This window comes from Marmota flaviventris, chromosome 12, assembly GCF_047511675.1.
Source record: "Marmota flaviventris isolate mMarFla1 chromosome 12, mMarFla1.hap1, whole genome shotgun sequence".
Lineage (NCBI taxonomy): Eukaryota > Metazoa > Chordata > Mammalia > Rodentia > Sciuridae > Marmota > Marmota flaviventris.
This window is the reverse complement of record NC_092509.1, coordinates 28,573,278-28,589,066: the sequence shown is the minus strand read 5'-3', so window position 1 is coordinate 28,589,066 and position 15,789 is coordinate 28,573,278. Positions and strand designations below refer to the sequence as shown.

At 39.2% G+C, this 15,789-nt stretch overlaps 1 protein-coding gene across 3 annotated transcripts in view; it reads left to right on the top strand.

Annotated features, from left to right (window-relative positions):
• Nucleotides 1–15,789, top strand: part of Pdss1 (decaprenyl diphosphate synthase subunit 1) — a 35,506-nt gene that overhangs the window by 18,476 nt on the left and 1,241 nt on the right. Inside the window, exons 8-10 of one of the 3 annotated variants that reach the window (XM_027953093.3) lie at nt 7,277–7,357; nt 7,494–7,607; nt 13,250–13,330. In XM_027953093.3, coding sequence (XP_027808894.1) covers nt 7,277–7,357; nt 7,494–7,607; nt 13,250–13,330 — 276 coding nt within the window. Of the gene's footprint in view, nt 1–7,276; nt 7,358–7,493; nt 7,608–13,249; nt 13,562–15,789 lie in introns of those variants that run through there. The other 2 variants (XM_071599822.1, XM_071599823.1) reach the window with 2 other exon arrangements.

The window sequence follows — 15,789 nt, the reverse complement described above, 5'->3', positions numbered from 1 at the left end:
CCCAGATGACCAAAATCTGCATCAGGACCCATCATAAGACACTCTAGTATGTTAAGTGAGAAGTTCATTGATAATTCCTAAGTTTGAGACTGCAGTTTATAGGCATGAGCAGGTGGGGGGGCTGTTGGAATTAGAATTGCACAAAGTGGACAACCGCAGGCACAAAGGAGCAGTACTGCCTGGGGCCAGAACTGGGACTGGTTCATTCATTGCCGGTATCCAAGGAGATGGATCTAAGTTATCAAGGAAAGGTTTAATTATGGTCACTATCCTCTGCTTAAGAAGCCAAAGATAAAGCACAGGTATTATTCTTTTATAAATAGTACCACATTCTTCAAAGATTATTAGCAAGTAAATAATGAACGTAAAGGCTCAACCTTTATTAAAAACAAAGTACTCTAAGCCCTCCACTAGGAGGCATGCTGGCATTGCCCCAGAACCATCTATTTTTCCATGTAATTTTTTTTCTAAACTCCAGAGCTGTTAGAATAATAAAACAAAATCATAGTGTGTTCTCTGAATAAAAGCTTCTATATTTAAGTGCCCATGGGTGGAAATATTCCAGTGGTGTTATGTATTGAAAATTGCTATTTTTATGTACTCTGGTATTTAAAATGCAAAGACGTGAGCTCCAAAGAAATGCATATGAAGCAAATTAAACAGGCCAAAAGAGGGAATAGGAATGTAAGGATTGGTATTATTATAGAAGAACTAGTGGGTTTCCAAAATGTTTTAGGAATTGGAAAGAAATTTACCAGCTTCTAATTCATTCTACCAAGGATACCATTTTCCCCCCACCATCGTGCCCCCAGCCACCTTACCCTTTTTAACCAACCACTTTATTATAAGTGGGAATAATATGGAAATCTAAGAGAGGACTATCTAGGGAGATTGTTTTTGTGACTGATATTAAAAATGGAATTAATCTTATATTCAAAAAATGATTGGGCATTTATTTAGACAGTCATGCAAAATACATTGTGTAGCTTACCAGTAAAAATTATGACTTGTTGCCCAGAATATTGTTTGGAATGAGAACTGACAGGTCGTGTTGTCTGGCCAGTTTTCTTCAGCTAGACAGTAGCTAAGCTGGGACTTGAACCCAGAACTAGGTAATCCTGCTTTGTTGTTTTTCTTTTTTCTTTTTCTTTTTTTTCCCCTGGTTTGGTTTGGTTTGGCTTTGCAGTACTGGGGATTGAACTAGGGCCTTGAACATACAGGTGCTCCACCAGTGAGCTATATCCTTGGCCATTTTTCCTAGGTTTCTTTTCTCTCTGTGTTCTGGAATCAGTGGGGTTTCTTCTTGCTTTATTTTCAAAGCTCTAGAGTGCTACCACAGAATTTTGTGTTATGGATCATATTAGCAGAGTGCTGAGTTTTTGTTACTATATATCTATAGGCCTTAATCAGATTTTGCAAATTGTCCAAATACAAAATAACAAAGGGGAAAAAATCTTTTCCCCCAGGATCCATTCCAGGATCTCACCTTGCCTTCAATTGTCATGAGATCCTTGTCTCTGTTGTTTAAAGCAGTTCCTTAGGCTTCATCTTGTGTTATTACCTTGATGTTCTGAAGAACACGGGCTAATTATGTTGTTGAGCCTCTCAAGGTGTGTTTGTCTGATACTTCTCAAGATTAGATTTAGGTCGTGAATGTGGCAGGAGTACAACAAGCAGTGCTGTCCTCTCCGTTTATCACCTCGGGAGATGCCTGATGTCTCCAGCTCCTAACTACTGAGGTGCACTTTGATCACTTGGAGAGGGTGCTGTCTGCCAGGTTTCTTTACTTTAAAGTTAACTATTTTGCCCTATTTTTAAGGAGGCATTTTCATATTATGTAAATATTGTTTCTCATCAAACTCTCACCTGCTGGTTTTAGCATCTTCTAATGATTCTTTCCTGAGGCAGTTATTACTATGGTGGTTGCCAAATGGTGGTTTTCCTGTTGTTCCTTCCAAGTCACTCTTCCGCAATAGTGTTAGTCTTCTGTTACAGGTAGCTCTTGTCTGGATGAGTCTTAGGTTGTTGGGATTATAACCCTTTATCAGGGTTTAAAGCTTAATTGTCCCATATTTGGCCAATGCGGGGAGTCCCTTTAATCTTGCTCCTTCATCTTTTTACATGTCCCCAACATTCTTTTAGCACTGTCTTAATTTATGGCAGGAGATATTCCAGGCGCATCTCGTACTTTCCAGCCCTGGCATCCATGGAGCCCAAATTCCTTTTGGTGGAGATGATGTTTAGAAATCAGAATTTTGAACAGTGTGTCACTGTTTCTAGGCCCTGTCGGTGGAATAGCTGGGACATACCTGTGTATGTGTTTTGCATGTATGTAGTGTTAACAGTTTAAATCTGGATTCTCCCCCAAAGGTTCATGTGTTGAATGCTTTGTCCCTTGGTGGTGGCATCATTGGGTGGAAACCTTGAGAGATCAGGTGTGGTTGGAAGAGGTGGGTCACGGGGGGCATACCTTTGAAGGGTATGCTTTGTCCCTGACCCTTCTTCTGCCTCACTGCTTCCTGGATGCTCTGAGGTGAGCACTTCTGATCCACTGTGTACTCTCCCACCATGATGTCCTGCCTCACCAAAGGCCTGTAGTCACAGAGCCAAGTGACCATGGACTGGAACCTCTGAAACTGTGAGCCAAAATAAATCTTTCTTTCTCTGCAGTTGATTTTCTCAGGTATTACTTCATAGTGACGAATAGCTGACTAACACATATGGATATGTATATTTCTGTATTTCTATATCCACCCATATTTCTTTGAAACCTTTAGGTATCCTACTGGTGGCTCAAATCCATCTCACCCCTCAGGATTCATGATTTATTCTAGCATTCCATTTTCCATATTTGTAACTCTTCCCCATCTGTGAGAAACTTGGTACCCATTCTCCACAATGTACTTATTTGCTCAATCCTACAATATCCATAGGACTTTCAAAATTGAAATGTGAAAAACAAGCCCAGTGGCTAGGGTTTAGTATTTTGTTTACAGATCCTTTTGTTTTTAGCTTGAGGATAAATCAAAGCACTGTTTAAAAGTTCTCTCTCCTAGCCATGTGGTGGCACCTGTAATGCCTGTAATCCCAGTGATTCGGGAAGGTGACACAGGAGGATCACAAATTCAAGACCTGTCTCAAAAATAAAAAATGAGAGGAGCTGAAGATGTGGCTCAGTAGTTAGGCACGCTGGGTTCAGTCCCTGGTACAAAAAAAAAAAAATCCTCTCTCCTTTCTGGTGTGGTTATTATTTGAAAATTTGGATCATTTTAATTCCATGTTAGGGGTTCCTTCCCATTGTTAACTGATTTTGTTTTGTGTTGAGGGTCTTGTTACTCTTGTTATTTTGAGTATATGAGACATTAACATTGCTCCAAAAGTCAGAACTTACAAAAAGTCAGCTCCCCTTTTTCTTTTATGCCATCGTCACTCCCCCATCTGCTGCACCCAGCTTGTGGGTGACTAGTCTCATTATTTTCTGATTCTTCCTTCCTGTTTCATTTCGCACAAGCCAAAAAAACACGTGTCTATCTTTTCTTTCTCTTTCTTACAACAAAGAATGCACTGGTCTCTGTGTTTGTTTTGCTTTTACACCTTGCTTTATTCACTTAATAATATATTCTGAACTGATACCATGATGATTATAGAATCTGCCTTATTTAAAAACAGCTGCAACTGTATCTATTGTGTGGATGTAGCATAGTTTACTCAGCTACTTTCCTATGTATGGGCATTCAGGTCTCTGGTATTTTATCATTACTAATAACATTACAATAACTAACCTTATGTAAGAGTATTTTTGTATCGTGAGAGGTATGTGTTTGGGGTAAATTTAGGGGCAGTTGTATTTGTGGTTTTGTTAGATACATAAGCAAATTCCCTGTACAGGGTAACAGTGTGCATTTCTGTCAGAGTTGATGAGGGTGTCTTACTTCTTTCCCACAGCCTCACTAACTGAATACGGCATTAGACTTTGTTCCCAATCCAATATATGAAAAATGGTATCATGGTGATTAATTTTTATTTCTTCTAAGTGAAGCTGCACATGTTTTCATATGGTTAAGGGTCATTATTATTTCTTTAATTTTGGGGAATTATCTGTCCCTGTCTTTTGCCTATTTGATCTTTTATCCCCTCAGTTCTTAAGAGCTCTTTATATGTTGTTAGTTACTTTCCTGTGATGTTATATGTATTTTCTCTGAATATTTTCAGTTGTTTTTGACAGTATCCTCTTTTGATATTTTCTGTGATAGTAGAGTTCCAGTTCTGTCTGCTATTTTTAACAAATAAGACCCAATGTGTACATTCCCATCCAAATATTTCTCTTAATCCATGGTGAAGAAACAGATTCTTCAAAGATAGAAATCCTTGCCAGGTGCAGTGGCACATGTCTGTAATCACAGGGGCTCAAGAGGCTGAGGAAGGAGGATTGCAAGTTCCAGACCAGACTTGGCAAATTGAGCAAGACCTGGGTCAAAATAAAAAATAAAAAGGGCTGGGCATATGGCTCAGTGGTAAAGTGTCCCTGGGTTCAATCCCCAGTACATCAAAAAAAGATAAGAGATTCTTATTAAATATCAAGTATTTTGCCCTCTCCAATGCAAATAGTATTTCCCAATTTTTCTGAGAATCTGATGCAAGGTGTGGCCCTTCCCTAGAAAGAAGCACATATACACACACAGCACAACGTGGCTGTGACATCTGCTTTGACCAAAACAATCCATGAAGCTCTACTTTCTTTGACTTACTCATTCTCCATTTTCAACCCACTTTCAGAAACATGTGAGCATCTCTGATGCTGAGCAGTGTCCTTTTACATTAGCTTACCTCCTTGCCACACGTGTTGTACTTTGTTGTATGATTTTCCTATTTGTGGTTGTTTTCAGTTAGATTGCCACTGATCCCAACAGTTCTTAACCTAGTTAGGGGAACAGGACTCTGAAATCTGAACAGAAATGTTGACCCTTCACTGTGTGTGAGGTAGAAGCTGCCCACTAAGCTCATGTCTGTTTTGGCAGATGTGAGTGGGGAAGGGACATGGCAGGCAGACTTCGTGGCTTTATGCTGACTTGGGGCATGTTCCTTGACCTCTTTGAGCTTTTGTTGTTCTGTCTATTGGAAGCAGTATTGCAAAAGGATAAATAAAATGATATCTGAAGCCAGATGCTTGGATTCAGATTCTGATTCCAGCCTGTCTTTCACATGTAACTCCTGTTCCCTTGGCATCTCAGTTCCTCAGACCTCACAGTGACTTCCTATGCAATGAATCTTAGAATGGTGTCTGGTGAGAGTAAGTGATCAGAATTTATCAGTTTTTCTCATCCTCAGCCACGTAATAGTATTTATGGGATGTTGTGAGCTTTAACCAAGATGATACAAGGTGCTAACGATATATCCGTAAGTGTTAATCCATTAACAATAACATTAGAAGTAGAAGACCTTTTTAAAAAATCTTCCATTTTTTTCAGTTTGTATTTCTGAGGGGCTTTATGTTAAGAAGACAGCATTAATGTAGCTACAGGAGTGTGCTTCATTATCAGTTATTTCTGCCCAGCTCAGCATATCCTAAGCTGCCCAAACCTTGCCATGCTCTCATTCTTTGAGCCAATTTGATGGATATCAAAGTTTCTAAATTGTTCCCTATGTCTCATAGAGAGTCTTTAATTAAAACTCAGAGCCCCAGATAGGTCAGGTCTTTACTATTGAAAGCAGTTACAAGCTTATTATCCATTCAAATAAATGATCATCTGACCCTTTATGGTGTGTGCAGTTTATCCTGCACTTTCAGCTAAGCATTCTAGTCACAGACTTAACATTGTTAAAAAACATTCTCCAGGCTCAGGAAGTTATATGATCTAACTTTAAAAAGCAGAAGTGAGTGGACCCTGCCCAGGCTCCTGGTTCTGGATCCAGTGGATAAGGGGAATGAGGGGAAGATTAAACACAGATTGAGTTCTAACCAGATGCCAGGCAAAATTACTGAGGGCTTAGGTGCAACATCACATTTACTTCTCAGCACCCCTGTGAGGGGTGCTTTTAATGCCTACATTTTACAGAGAAGGGAACTGAAACACAGAAAGCCTAAATAGTATGCCATGGTCACATGTTTGCGGTAAGGGGCATAAATCGAACCCTGCTGACAAACTGCAGAGAGTGCCCCACTGTACCATGCTGATGCCTGAGCAAAATGGGTTCTCAAGCAGAGAGGTAGGGACTAAAGGTTGGGGACAGGATTATTTATCACCAGTATCATTACATGAAAACCTCCATCTGACTTTCTCATTGAGAGTCAATGTAGACATTTCCTCTCCAGTAAAGCAAAATGGGCACCCCCTTCCCTCTTTGTATTTTTACCCAGTCTTTGTTTTCTGAAAATGTGGCCAGGCCTGCTTAGCATGCTTATTAGCAGAGCAGTGGGAAGTGCACTCAAGTGGCCGGCTAGTTATCTTTTGAGTATTAAAAAAAGACTTTTGAAGCCCTTTTTCTCCCCCCACTAACAAGGGGATAAAACACTTGTTACACAATTATATTAGTTTTTTGCAAGAGAAATATAGGAAGAGTAGAACCAAGGACCATCCTTCTGATAATGAAAGAATAGAATCTGAATGTCTGAAGCACAAGGCTTGAGACTGTTGCAGACAGAGCAAGAAACAACTGCATTCAGAAGTAAGTGGAATCACCAAAATTTATTAAAAGAAAAGAGTACAGATGGGGAAATACACATCATGTGTATGATTAGATGAGATATCTCGCCCTAAAATGAAGGGTAATCTTAGAGGTTCTCAAAGCCAACAGTATATTGGGCCAGTGTGCTGAGTGCTGGAAACCCGTATTTCACATAATGGAATCTGTTCTTTTTCATGTCACAAAGGTTTACTTAGCCTAATGGCAGAACTGTCTCCTAATAGCTCAGTTTTTCCCAGGCAATGAGAAAGACTTTATTCTGTTGCAAAGAAGGGGGGAAGGGAAGGTTGTTTTCTTAGTATTTAAGTAAACAGAGGGTGGGCTAGCTCAGTGATAAGAGTAGTTGCTTAGCATGCATAAAGGTCCAGGGTTCTATCCCTAGCACCATCAAAAAAAGGGTGGGGGGATAAGAAAAAAAGAGGACATTTATTTTGTACCTGTTTTGTATACTTTTGGGATCAGTATCTCCTGGTTCTACATAATCTAGCCTCACAACCTCTTATTTAAGAGAATTTCCATCTGACTCTTTAATCTAGGGTTTGGCCTTGTTTCTGGATGCCAGCAGCAGCTTATCTAAGAATCTCTGTTTCAGGTCTCTGTCCTAGGATGCCCTGACCCAATGGTGCATGAGATTGCCTATCAATATGGAAAAAATGTGGGAATAGCTTTTCAGGTTGGTGTGTTTCTTATTTAAAAGAATGGTAGTGTGTGGGGACAGCTAGTACTCTCCCCCCAGTGTAAAATCCCTACAGAGCAGCAGTGATGTGGGCACTGTGTTGCTGTTTACATTGCCTTTTTCTTTTCTCTAGCTCATCGATGATGTATTGGATTTCACCTCTTGTTCTGATCAGATGGGCAAACCAACATCTGCTGATCTGAAACTTGGGTTGGCCACTGGCCCAGTCTTGTTTGCTTGTCAGCAGGTAAGTTTTACAAACTCCCTTTGATACACTGTTATGTAGCTTTACAGAGCCAATGTCTCTGGTCACATCTGATGGAAATGCTGAGATAAGGAGTAGCTAAGGAGACAGGTAAGGGACCACAGATCTGGGTTTGATCCTGGTTTCGGGACTGAGATGCTGGAGCCAGTCATTTCTACTTCTAAGCCTTATCTGTAAAATATAAAAGATTACACACTTCTTCCCCAGGATTAACTGAGAGAATGCTTACTATCTTGTAAATTGTTAAGTACCATAGGCATTTTATTTATTGTAATATTAGGATTTATTTCGTATATTGGGCACTGGCTAGGTCCTGGTTCCCACATCTTGATCATAGACTGGACTTCGGGTGTGCCTCAGGGCCCATTAAAAAGGCACAGGAAACGTCAAGGGCCTGTAAGCCTGAGAAATTCTTCAGTTCCAGAAGTTTAATGGGTCTGTTCTCTGCTATGAGGCATCAGAGCCTCAGCCTTTGTCTCAGAATGTCAAGAAGTCAATAAAATCCACTAGAATCACAGTTCCTTCTTTCTCCAGATTGAAGGACTGTCAAGGAAGTAAATAAAGCTGTCTTCATATTCTCCTTAATACGGATGAAAGATGCTGCTGTGACTAGCAAGGCAAGACATTTCCACCAGGAACCATTTTCTGGTTCCTGGTGGCACTGCTTTTGGCTGTGCCAAGTGTTAACTGAAATAAGTGGGGCACTGGTTAGTGCTTGGACCATTTTTTAAATAGATTTTCACTTAGAGGCATTGGGTATTTAGCAAAGCAATAAGATATTCATCACCATGTCATTAAATTAAATACTAGCTTTTTGATTTAAAATTTATAAAAGTAAATCATGTCTTCTGTAGAACTCGTTGATTCCATTTTGATCTAGAGAGGAGCGATCATCTTTCAGCTATTATCTAGTAGAGCTGCTGCCAGGGTAATTCAATCCCAGGGGAGGCTGATATCCTGGGTGCCTGATCAGGTTGCCTTGGGCAACAGCAGTCAATCAAAGAATAAAGGCTGTGAACAGAGATGTTGGGGCACTTGGTAGAAACACCTTTATTACCAGGCTCCATCCTCTTGAAAAAATTTGAGGCTGAAGTGAGAAGTATGCTATAAACGGGTCCTTTCTCTCACTGAGACTAACCAGCTTCAAACTCAGGGAGATTATTAATATGTATGCCAAATTCTGCCAAAAATTTATAAAGCTCCCTTTGACACATTAAAGCAGGAGTGAGGAACATTTCCTGTTTTGCCATAATCCCACACAAAAAGTAAAGTACTCATTAGCCGTGTAAATGTAAGGGTATGCCTGAGATTAGAAAAAATTAGTCATTGGCTACCAGGACTGGTACAACTACATACAGTCTCCTCAGACAGTGGCTGGTAAACATGGGTGAAGAAGGACACGGCAGAAGTAGGCTGACACAGCTAGTTTGGCAAAGATTCAGTTGGGCCCTGAGATTATCAAGATAACTAAGAGCAAGCCTTTCCTTGAAAAAAAGCCTCCAATCTGCTACATTGTGGTTGCTGTATTTTTAGAAATCTCAACAATTACAAATACTTTTCATAATCCCCATCATACTAACAGTTGAGTTCTACTTAAACCTTAAGATGACTGGTTCAAGAAAAGACTGGCCTTTTCTGATTGTTTCACTGTGAACATATTTCAAAAGAAATTAATTTCCTCTACACAAAGGAGTAATGGCTAATTTCGCCTTTAGATATAATGGTGCAAAGTGGGGAGCAGTTTGAATGAACTGCTCCTACATATTGATCTGTCTATAATGTGTGATAAAAAATAGTGGGTTTGGTGGGGGTTAGGGGCGAGGAAAAGGAACAAACAAAAAGTTTTGAAGCCCCAAACCGTGATTTTATGTGTGTCTCAGTGGGAAATCCCAGGGTCATGAGGCATCCACTCACTGTCACCAGACAGCACTTTCCTCATCTGCCCATACAGCAGTGGGGAAAGAGAGTTAAAAAGGCACATTGTAGCCTTAGAAAAGGGAACACATGATGAAGCCAAGCAGGAAGTAACTCTGCATAAGACTCATTTCATAAATAGATTGGTTTTTGTCTGGTGATACAAGGGCCAGAAGTTAGTCAAATGTGTATTCATAGTTAGTTAAACATGTAATTGTTTTCAAATAAAACAGCAAGGTTAGGCTCTACTAATGGATTACAGTGTCAAAAAAGGGATTCTTAGCAAGAAGTTTGTCAGAAAAATTATGGGAGCCAGGCCCAGTGGCACATCCTGGTGGCACATCCCAGTGGTTTAGGAGGCTAAGCGAGGAGGATCGCAAGTTCAAAGCCAGCCTCAGTAAGACCCTGTCTCAAAATTTAAAAGGGCTGGGGAAGTGGCTCAGTGGTTAAGCACTCCTGGGTTCAATTCCCAGTACTCCCACCTTCCCCCCAAATTTATGGGGCTTATCATTTTTAAATTTTGGTTAAAACAAGTTTCAAACATAACATAAGGAAGTACAGTATCTTCATTTAATGAAAATGCATTCTTTTTAGTTTATAAAAGGACTCTTTCATACATTATATCTAATCTCACAACTCCTCTTTGTGGTAGATATGATGATGTCTGTTCTACAAATAAGAAACTGACGCTCAAGCCTGGCCAAAATCAAAACATCTGGTCAATGGCACAAAAGGCAATTGAACATGGCCAAGTTTTCCAGGACTAGCATTCATTTTACTACATTGTGAATTATTATTGCCACTGATATGTTGACAGAAGTTATTACCTAATGAATTTGTGTAATACTCAATAAGTCTCCCCACAGAGCAGATAACCAGTGTGCCTGGCATTGAAAATGCAGTGACAATGCTCTGCAGTCTGCTTTTTCTTATTTGTGATTAACATGCCCATTTAGTAGAGTAGTTCTAAGGTGTTTGTAATCCTTCTCCATAGGTAGGTGAGTTTTTGTAGATTAGTCTTTGACCTTAACCGTTTACAAACATCTGCCGAGTCTCATTGGTGTAGCACAAGCAATATTGGGCAACTGCCTTTTTAAGGCATGCTGGGTTATCTTGAAATTAGAATTTGCTGGATTCTGCAGTTGTCAGAAAATCCCTGAGTTTGGGATTCTAATATTCTTGACATCTCTAAAGGTGTTTTCTGATAATAGTTGATACAAGGGATTTAACAAGTTTAGAAGGTTGTAGCTCAGTGGTAGTGCCTTCTTCTGGCACATGCAAGGCTCTGGTCTAAGTTTTCAGCACCACAAAAAAAAATGAAACTTTCAGTATTACTGGACAGGTCCCAGTGATTACAGTGTGCTTCCTTATTTATGTGTGTATATGTTGTCTTTAAGAACAAAAACCTTGGGCTGGGGTTGTGGCTTAGTGGTAGAGCGCTTGCGTAGCATGTGTGAGACATTGGGTTTGATTCTCAGTACCACATATAAATAAATACAATAAAGGTCCATTGACAACTATTTTAAAAAAGAACAAAAACCTTGTTAAATTTCTTAAGTATATATTGATTGGACCCTCATCTTCAGAAATAAAATGGAAGTGTTTTCTTCAGTGAGACTACATAAATTTGCAAGATCTTTTTAAAAACTTTCTTTTCTTCTGTTTCTCTTACTTGATGTCACCTAAATGTCAGCATGTAGCTGTACTTCCAGCTGGCACCACCATCCCCTGCACCAGCTGCACAGGCTTTTGCTGTTTTGGTGACTAGTTGGTGCCTTGGAGTTACCCAAGTTCTGTTTGGTTAAGCACTCCAGTTTACTGATCACCTTTGTAGGTTCATTTATGGGCAGATTTCACAGTTGGACTCTTGACTCATCCACAGGTTTTCCTACTCTTAAAAACAGCCTAAGCAAACAAAAATTTTCTTATGTTTTCATTAAATATGCAGACAGGCAGCTCTTCTTCCTGTTTCTCATTTTTTCTCCACACACACACTTTAAGGGGGATGGTGAGTAGTGCCTCAAAGAAGTTTGGTATTTGCATGTTAAAACAAAGGAAGGGTACAGTCACACTCAATGCAAATATTTTTAGTATAAAAAAAAGCATCAGAGAAACCACCAATCAGCACATTTTACCACTTGCTGATGTTGCAGATAAAGTTTATACACTGTAAGCAAGGTAAATTTACTGGAAGCCCAGAACAGCATCACAATCAACATTATAAAGATAAAGCATTCTAGCTGCCCTGTTTTGGGATGTGCTATTAAAGAATGTAAACAAATGCCTGCCTCATTTGGCTTTTTACAACTAATATTGGGGCTTTCCTGAATTGTTTCCAGTAAAGCTTAAATTATTTTTAAAAGATAAATAACTAAAGCAAATTATTGGTTTTAAGAACTAGCCAGTTGCTGGCTCCTTACTTTCTAGAAGCATATTAGCAGCCTCTACATGTTTAGAACTTTGTTCTAACACTTAAATCTTCCTCGTGTGTCATCATTTGGTTGAGTTTTTTTCTATGTGTGCCCTTTTTCCTTCTAGGATTACTAATACCAGGATGATGGTTGCAGGACAATTTATTTCATCCTTCAGGTTCACTGCCAGGGAAAAACTGGCAACTGCTGTAAGCACTGATGTGTCTAAGACCAAACATACCTTACCTCTTATTCCATGGAACGACAGACTGTTAGAATCAAGGATTTCAGATCACAAGACAGATGAGCAAGCCAAGATAGGAGATTAAAGAACTCATTCAGCTGTGGCACCTGGTGGCAGACCAGGACTGGTGTTTAGGAAGTGAAGTGATTTGTTCTCCTGGTTTCCTTATTATTCCTGGAGGCAATTCTCCAAAATAACTGCTAAGTACTATAGAATACAGTTTATATCTTCAGAATCTTTTGTGCCTCCCTGCTTTTTTCCTCTAATTACCATCAGCTTTATTCTGACCTTTTTCATAGTTCACTACAGTTACCTGATTAAGATCTAATTATTAAGGTTCTCAACCTGGGCTGCACATTAAACATGCCTAGGCCTAAGCTAAACCCTAAGCCAATAGACTGAATGAAAATCTTCGGGAGTGGGATTCAGGCAATGGTATTTTAACTTCCCCCAAAGATTCCAATATGCAATCAGCACTGAGCACCACTGCTCAGAGCCACTCCACACACTGCTTAGGGCAGAGCTCGATACCCTCTGCTCAGAAACCTCAGCAGCTTTCATTTCCACTTAGTTGAGTACTAGAATGCCTAATTCCTACTCTCATTCTAGGCCAGTGCTTCTCAAAATGTCAGCATGAACCAGCAGCATTAGTTAGCATCATCTGGAAATTTGTCTGAAATGCATGTTCAGGCTCTATGCTACTGAATTGGAAACTGGGGGCCACAACAGGCAGTACAGGTGATTCTGCTGCAGTCTGAAGTTTCAGAATCATCAGAGAAGTCAATGAGATTTTTAGAGATGTACTTTGTTGCTTCTGCCTCTCACTCAACAGTAGACTAAGGACCAATGGCTATTCCTCTCCTGTGTACCAACGTAGCTCCTGGGCATGGACATGTCCCCCCCTTGTTCAGCTTCTTTAATGCTACAACTTACTGCTCCCCTACATCACAGAATTTGATCACCTTTGTTTTTTATTATTTCCTGTTGTTACAAACGAGTATTAGAACACTTGATTGTTCAAGAACAACAAATACATTTTCTTTCTTTATGCTTAGTTCCCAGAAATGAATGCAATGATAATGAGACGGTTCAGTTTGCCAGGAGATGTGGACAGAGCTCGACAGTACGTATTACAGGTAAGATTATTTTTACAAGGAAAAAGGCAGCATCAAATACAATGTGGCACAGCTCTGCACCGAACAAATCATGTAACACTAATGAAAAGTTACATTTCAGATACAAGACCAAGTTTAAGTTTTGATTTAATAGAAACTGGGAAGGAAACACTTGTTGTTCGTTATTTTCATCTTTCTCCTATAATACTGCTCGAATATTGTAATTGGTCACAGGTTCAGCGTGCACATTAAGTTTTTACAAGTTACCTAAGTAATTCTACTGCGCAATCATGTTTGAACCCTTTTGGTTGAAAACCACTCTTCCCCACACCTGTCACACTGCTGTGCTCCAAGGTATCCAGACTAGCCTCCAACCTAGTCCAAACCCTCATCCTTCTACAGCTAGACTACAGTAGTCTACTCACAAATGGTCCATGCTATATAGTTGTTGGGGAGAGGTGACTAAAGAAATAGTCATTTAAAAAAATTTTAATTGGGCTGGGGCTGTGGCTCAGCGGTAGCGCACTTGCCTAGCATGTGTGAGGCACTGGGTTCGATTCTCAGCACCACATAAAATAAATAAAGGACTATCAACAACTAAAAAAAAAAAAAATTTTTTTTTAATTTTAAAAATAAAAAATTTTAATCAACACAGGCAAATTTTAGACTTATGTTTTCTTTTAAAGTAAGAAACATTTAACTGTGTTCAGGGGCTAGAGGCTTGTTTCAAATATACTGCCATATAGCTTCGGCATTATTCTGTAGAAACCAGATCTTTTTGCATATTTTCAATTTGGATGACTGTCTTTTGAGAATGAGCTTTGCAAATTCAATCATTTGGAGGCCACAGACCTAGTAAAAGAGGTAGAGTAAGCAAACAATTACTAAAAAAAAAGTGGTCTGAAGTTCAAATTACTACCTCTCAGATTTTTAAATGTCCAAAAGCAGAAAACCCTTCCAAAAAGGATATATTTCTCTTTAACTAATGCATAATAATGTTATATTCTACAATTTGCGAAGAGGGTGGTTTGGCAGTTATATAAAAACTCAGTATAAGAGGGAGCTATAGCTGATAAAGAAACCTGAGAGTGGTTCTGGCTTCAGAAATAATTATAGTCACCCCTCTATCTCCCTGGGACACTGGATATAAGACACCCTGCCCCAATCTCAGATATGCAAAAGCCCCTTATTAAAAAAAAAAAAGGCAGCTTTCACATATAACGTATACATTCTTTTATATACTTACTTAAGTCATCTCTAGATGATTTATAGTACCTACTTCTATAATGTAAATGATATGTGTATAGTTTTTATACCACAGAGACTGGGTCTCACTGACTTGCTTAGCACCTTACTTTTGCTGAGGCTGGCTTTGAACTCACAATCCTCCTGCCTCAACCTCCCAAGCTGCTGGGGTTACATGCGTATACCACCATGCCCTACTTGCTGTGCCTTTTTATACAGAAGCCTGCCTGCTTTTTCTTGGTGAAACATTCCTAGCCAGAAATGCACTTAGACAAAACGCCACAGGAATGTTCTCTAAGCAAATTGCCCAAAGGCCTCAATTATAATTCCCTGTACGCTCAGAGAGCTTCTAGACCCACTCCTTCATTAAATATGAATAGACAACTCAGAATTACTGAGGAGTTGATTAAATTTTGCTAAGCCAGAAAGACCAAGATGAATAGAAATAAAGACTCAGGAAAAATATAAATAGGATGACCCAAAAAGTACCTCATTTATAAAACAAAAAAAGCAAAAGATATTTTAAAAATGAGTTAGAACAAGCTCTAAGAAATTTAAAATGATTTTGGAAAACTCCAAAAGAAGGGTTGCAGTATAATACTAAGGAAATCTTCCAAAAATCTAACAGTTACAGGAAAAGAAAATTAATATGATTATCTAGCAAACATTTCAGGAAGAGAATCAAATAACAAAGAAGGGTACTACAAAAGGAACAGATATCAAAACTGGCTTAGTCAACAGAAAAAAATAGTGGATGATGTAAGCCAATGGAACAAGGCCTTTCAAGTGATGAAGAAACATTTCACACCTCCCTAGACTCAGTTAATTCATCTGTTAAATCTTAAGGCAAACTAAAGTCATCACATGTAAGGACGCAAAAGTTGACTTCCCATTCACACTTTTCTGGGTAGGTCATTTGCATCTGGCAAGGCTTCTATACAGAAAGGCACAGCAAACTGAAATGTGTCATATTTTGAGCAACTGGTAGAAAAAACCAGGCCTTTCAATCATGATGTTAGGAATACTTAAGTGGAAAAGGGATTATTAAGAAGACGGAAATAAAATTAGTCATGACTTAATTTCACAGTAAATATTTTTGCATCATAGAAATAGTATTTTAATTGTGTCCAGCTTTTAGAAAGCACCAACAGTAAAAAGAGTAAACCTCTGTCTGAAGTGCAGTAATATAGTTAGAGAAGACAGGAACACTGGTATCCTCAAAGGTGACCAACAGA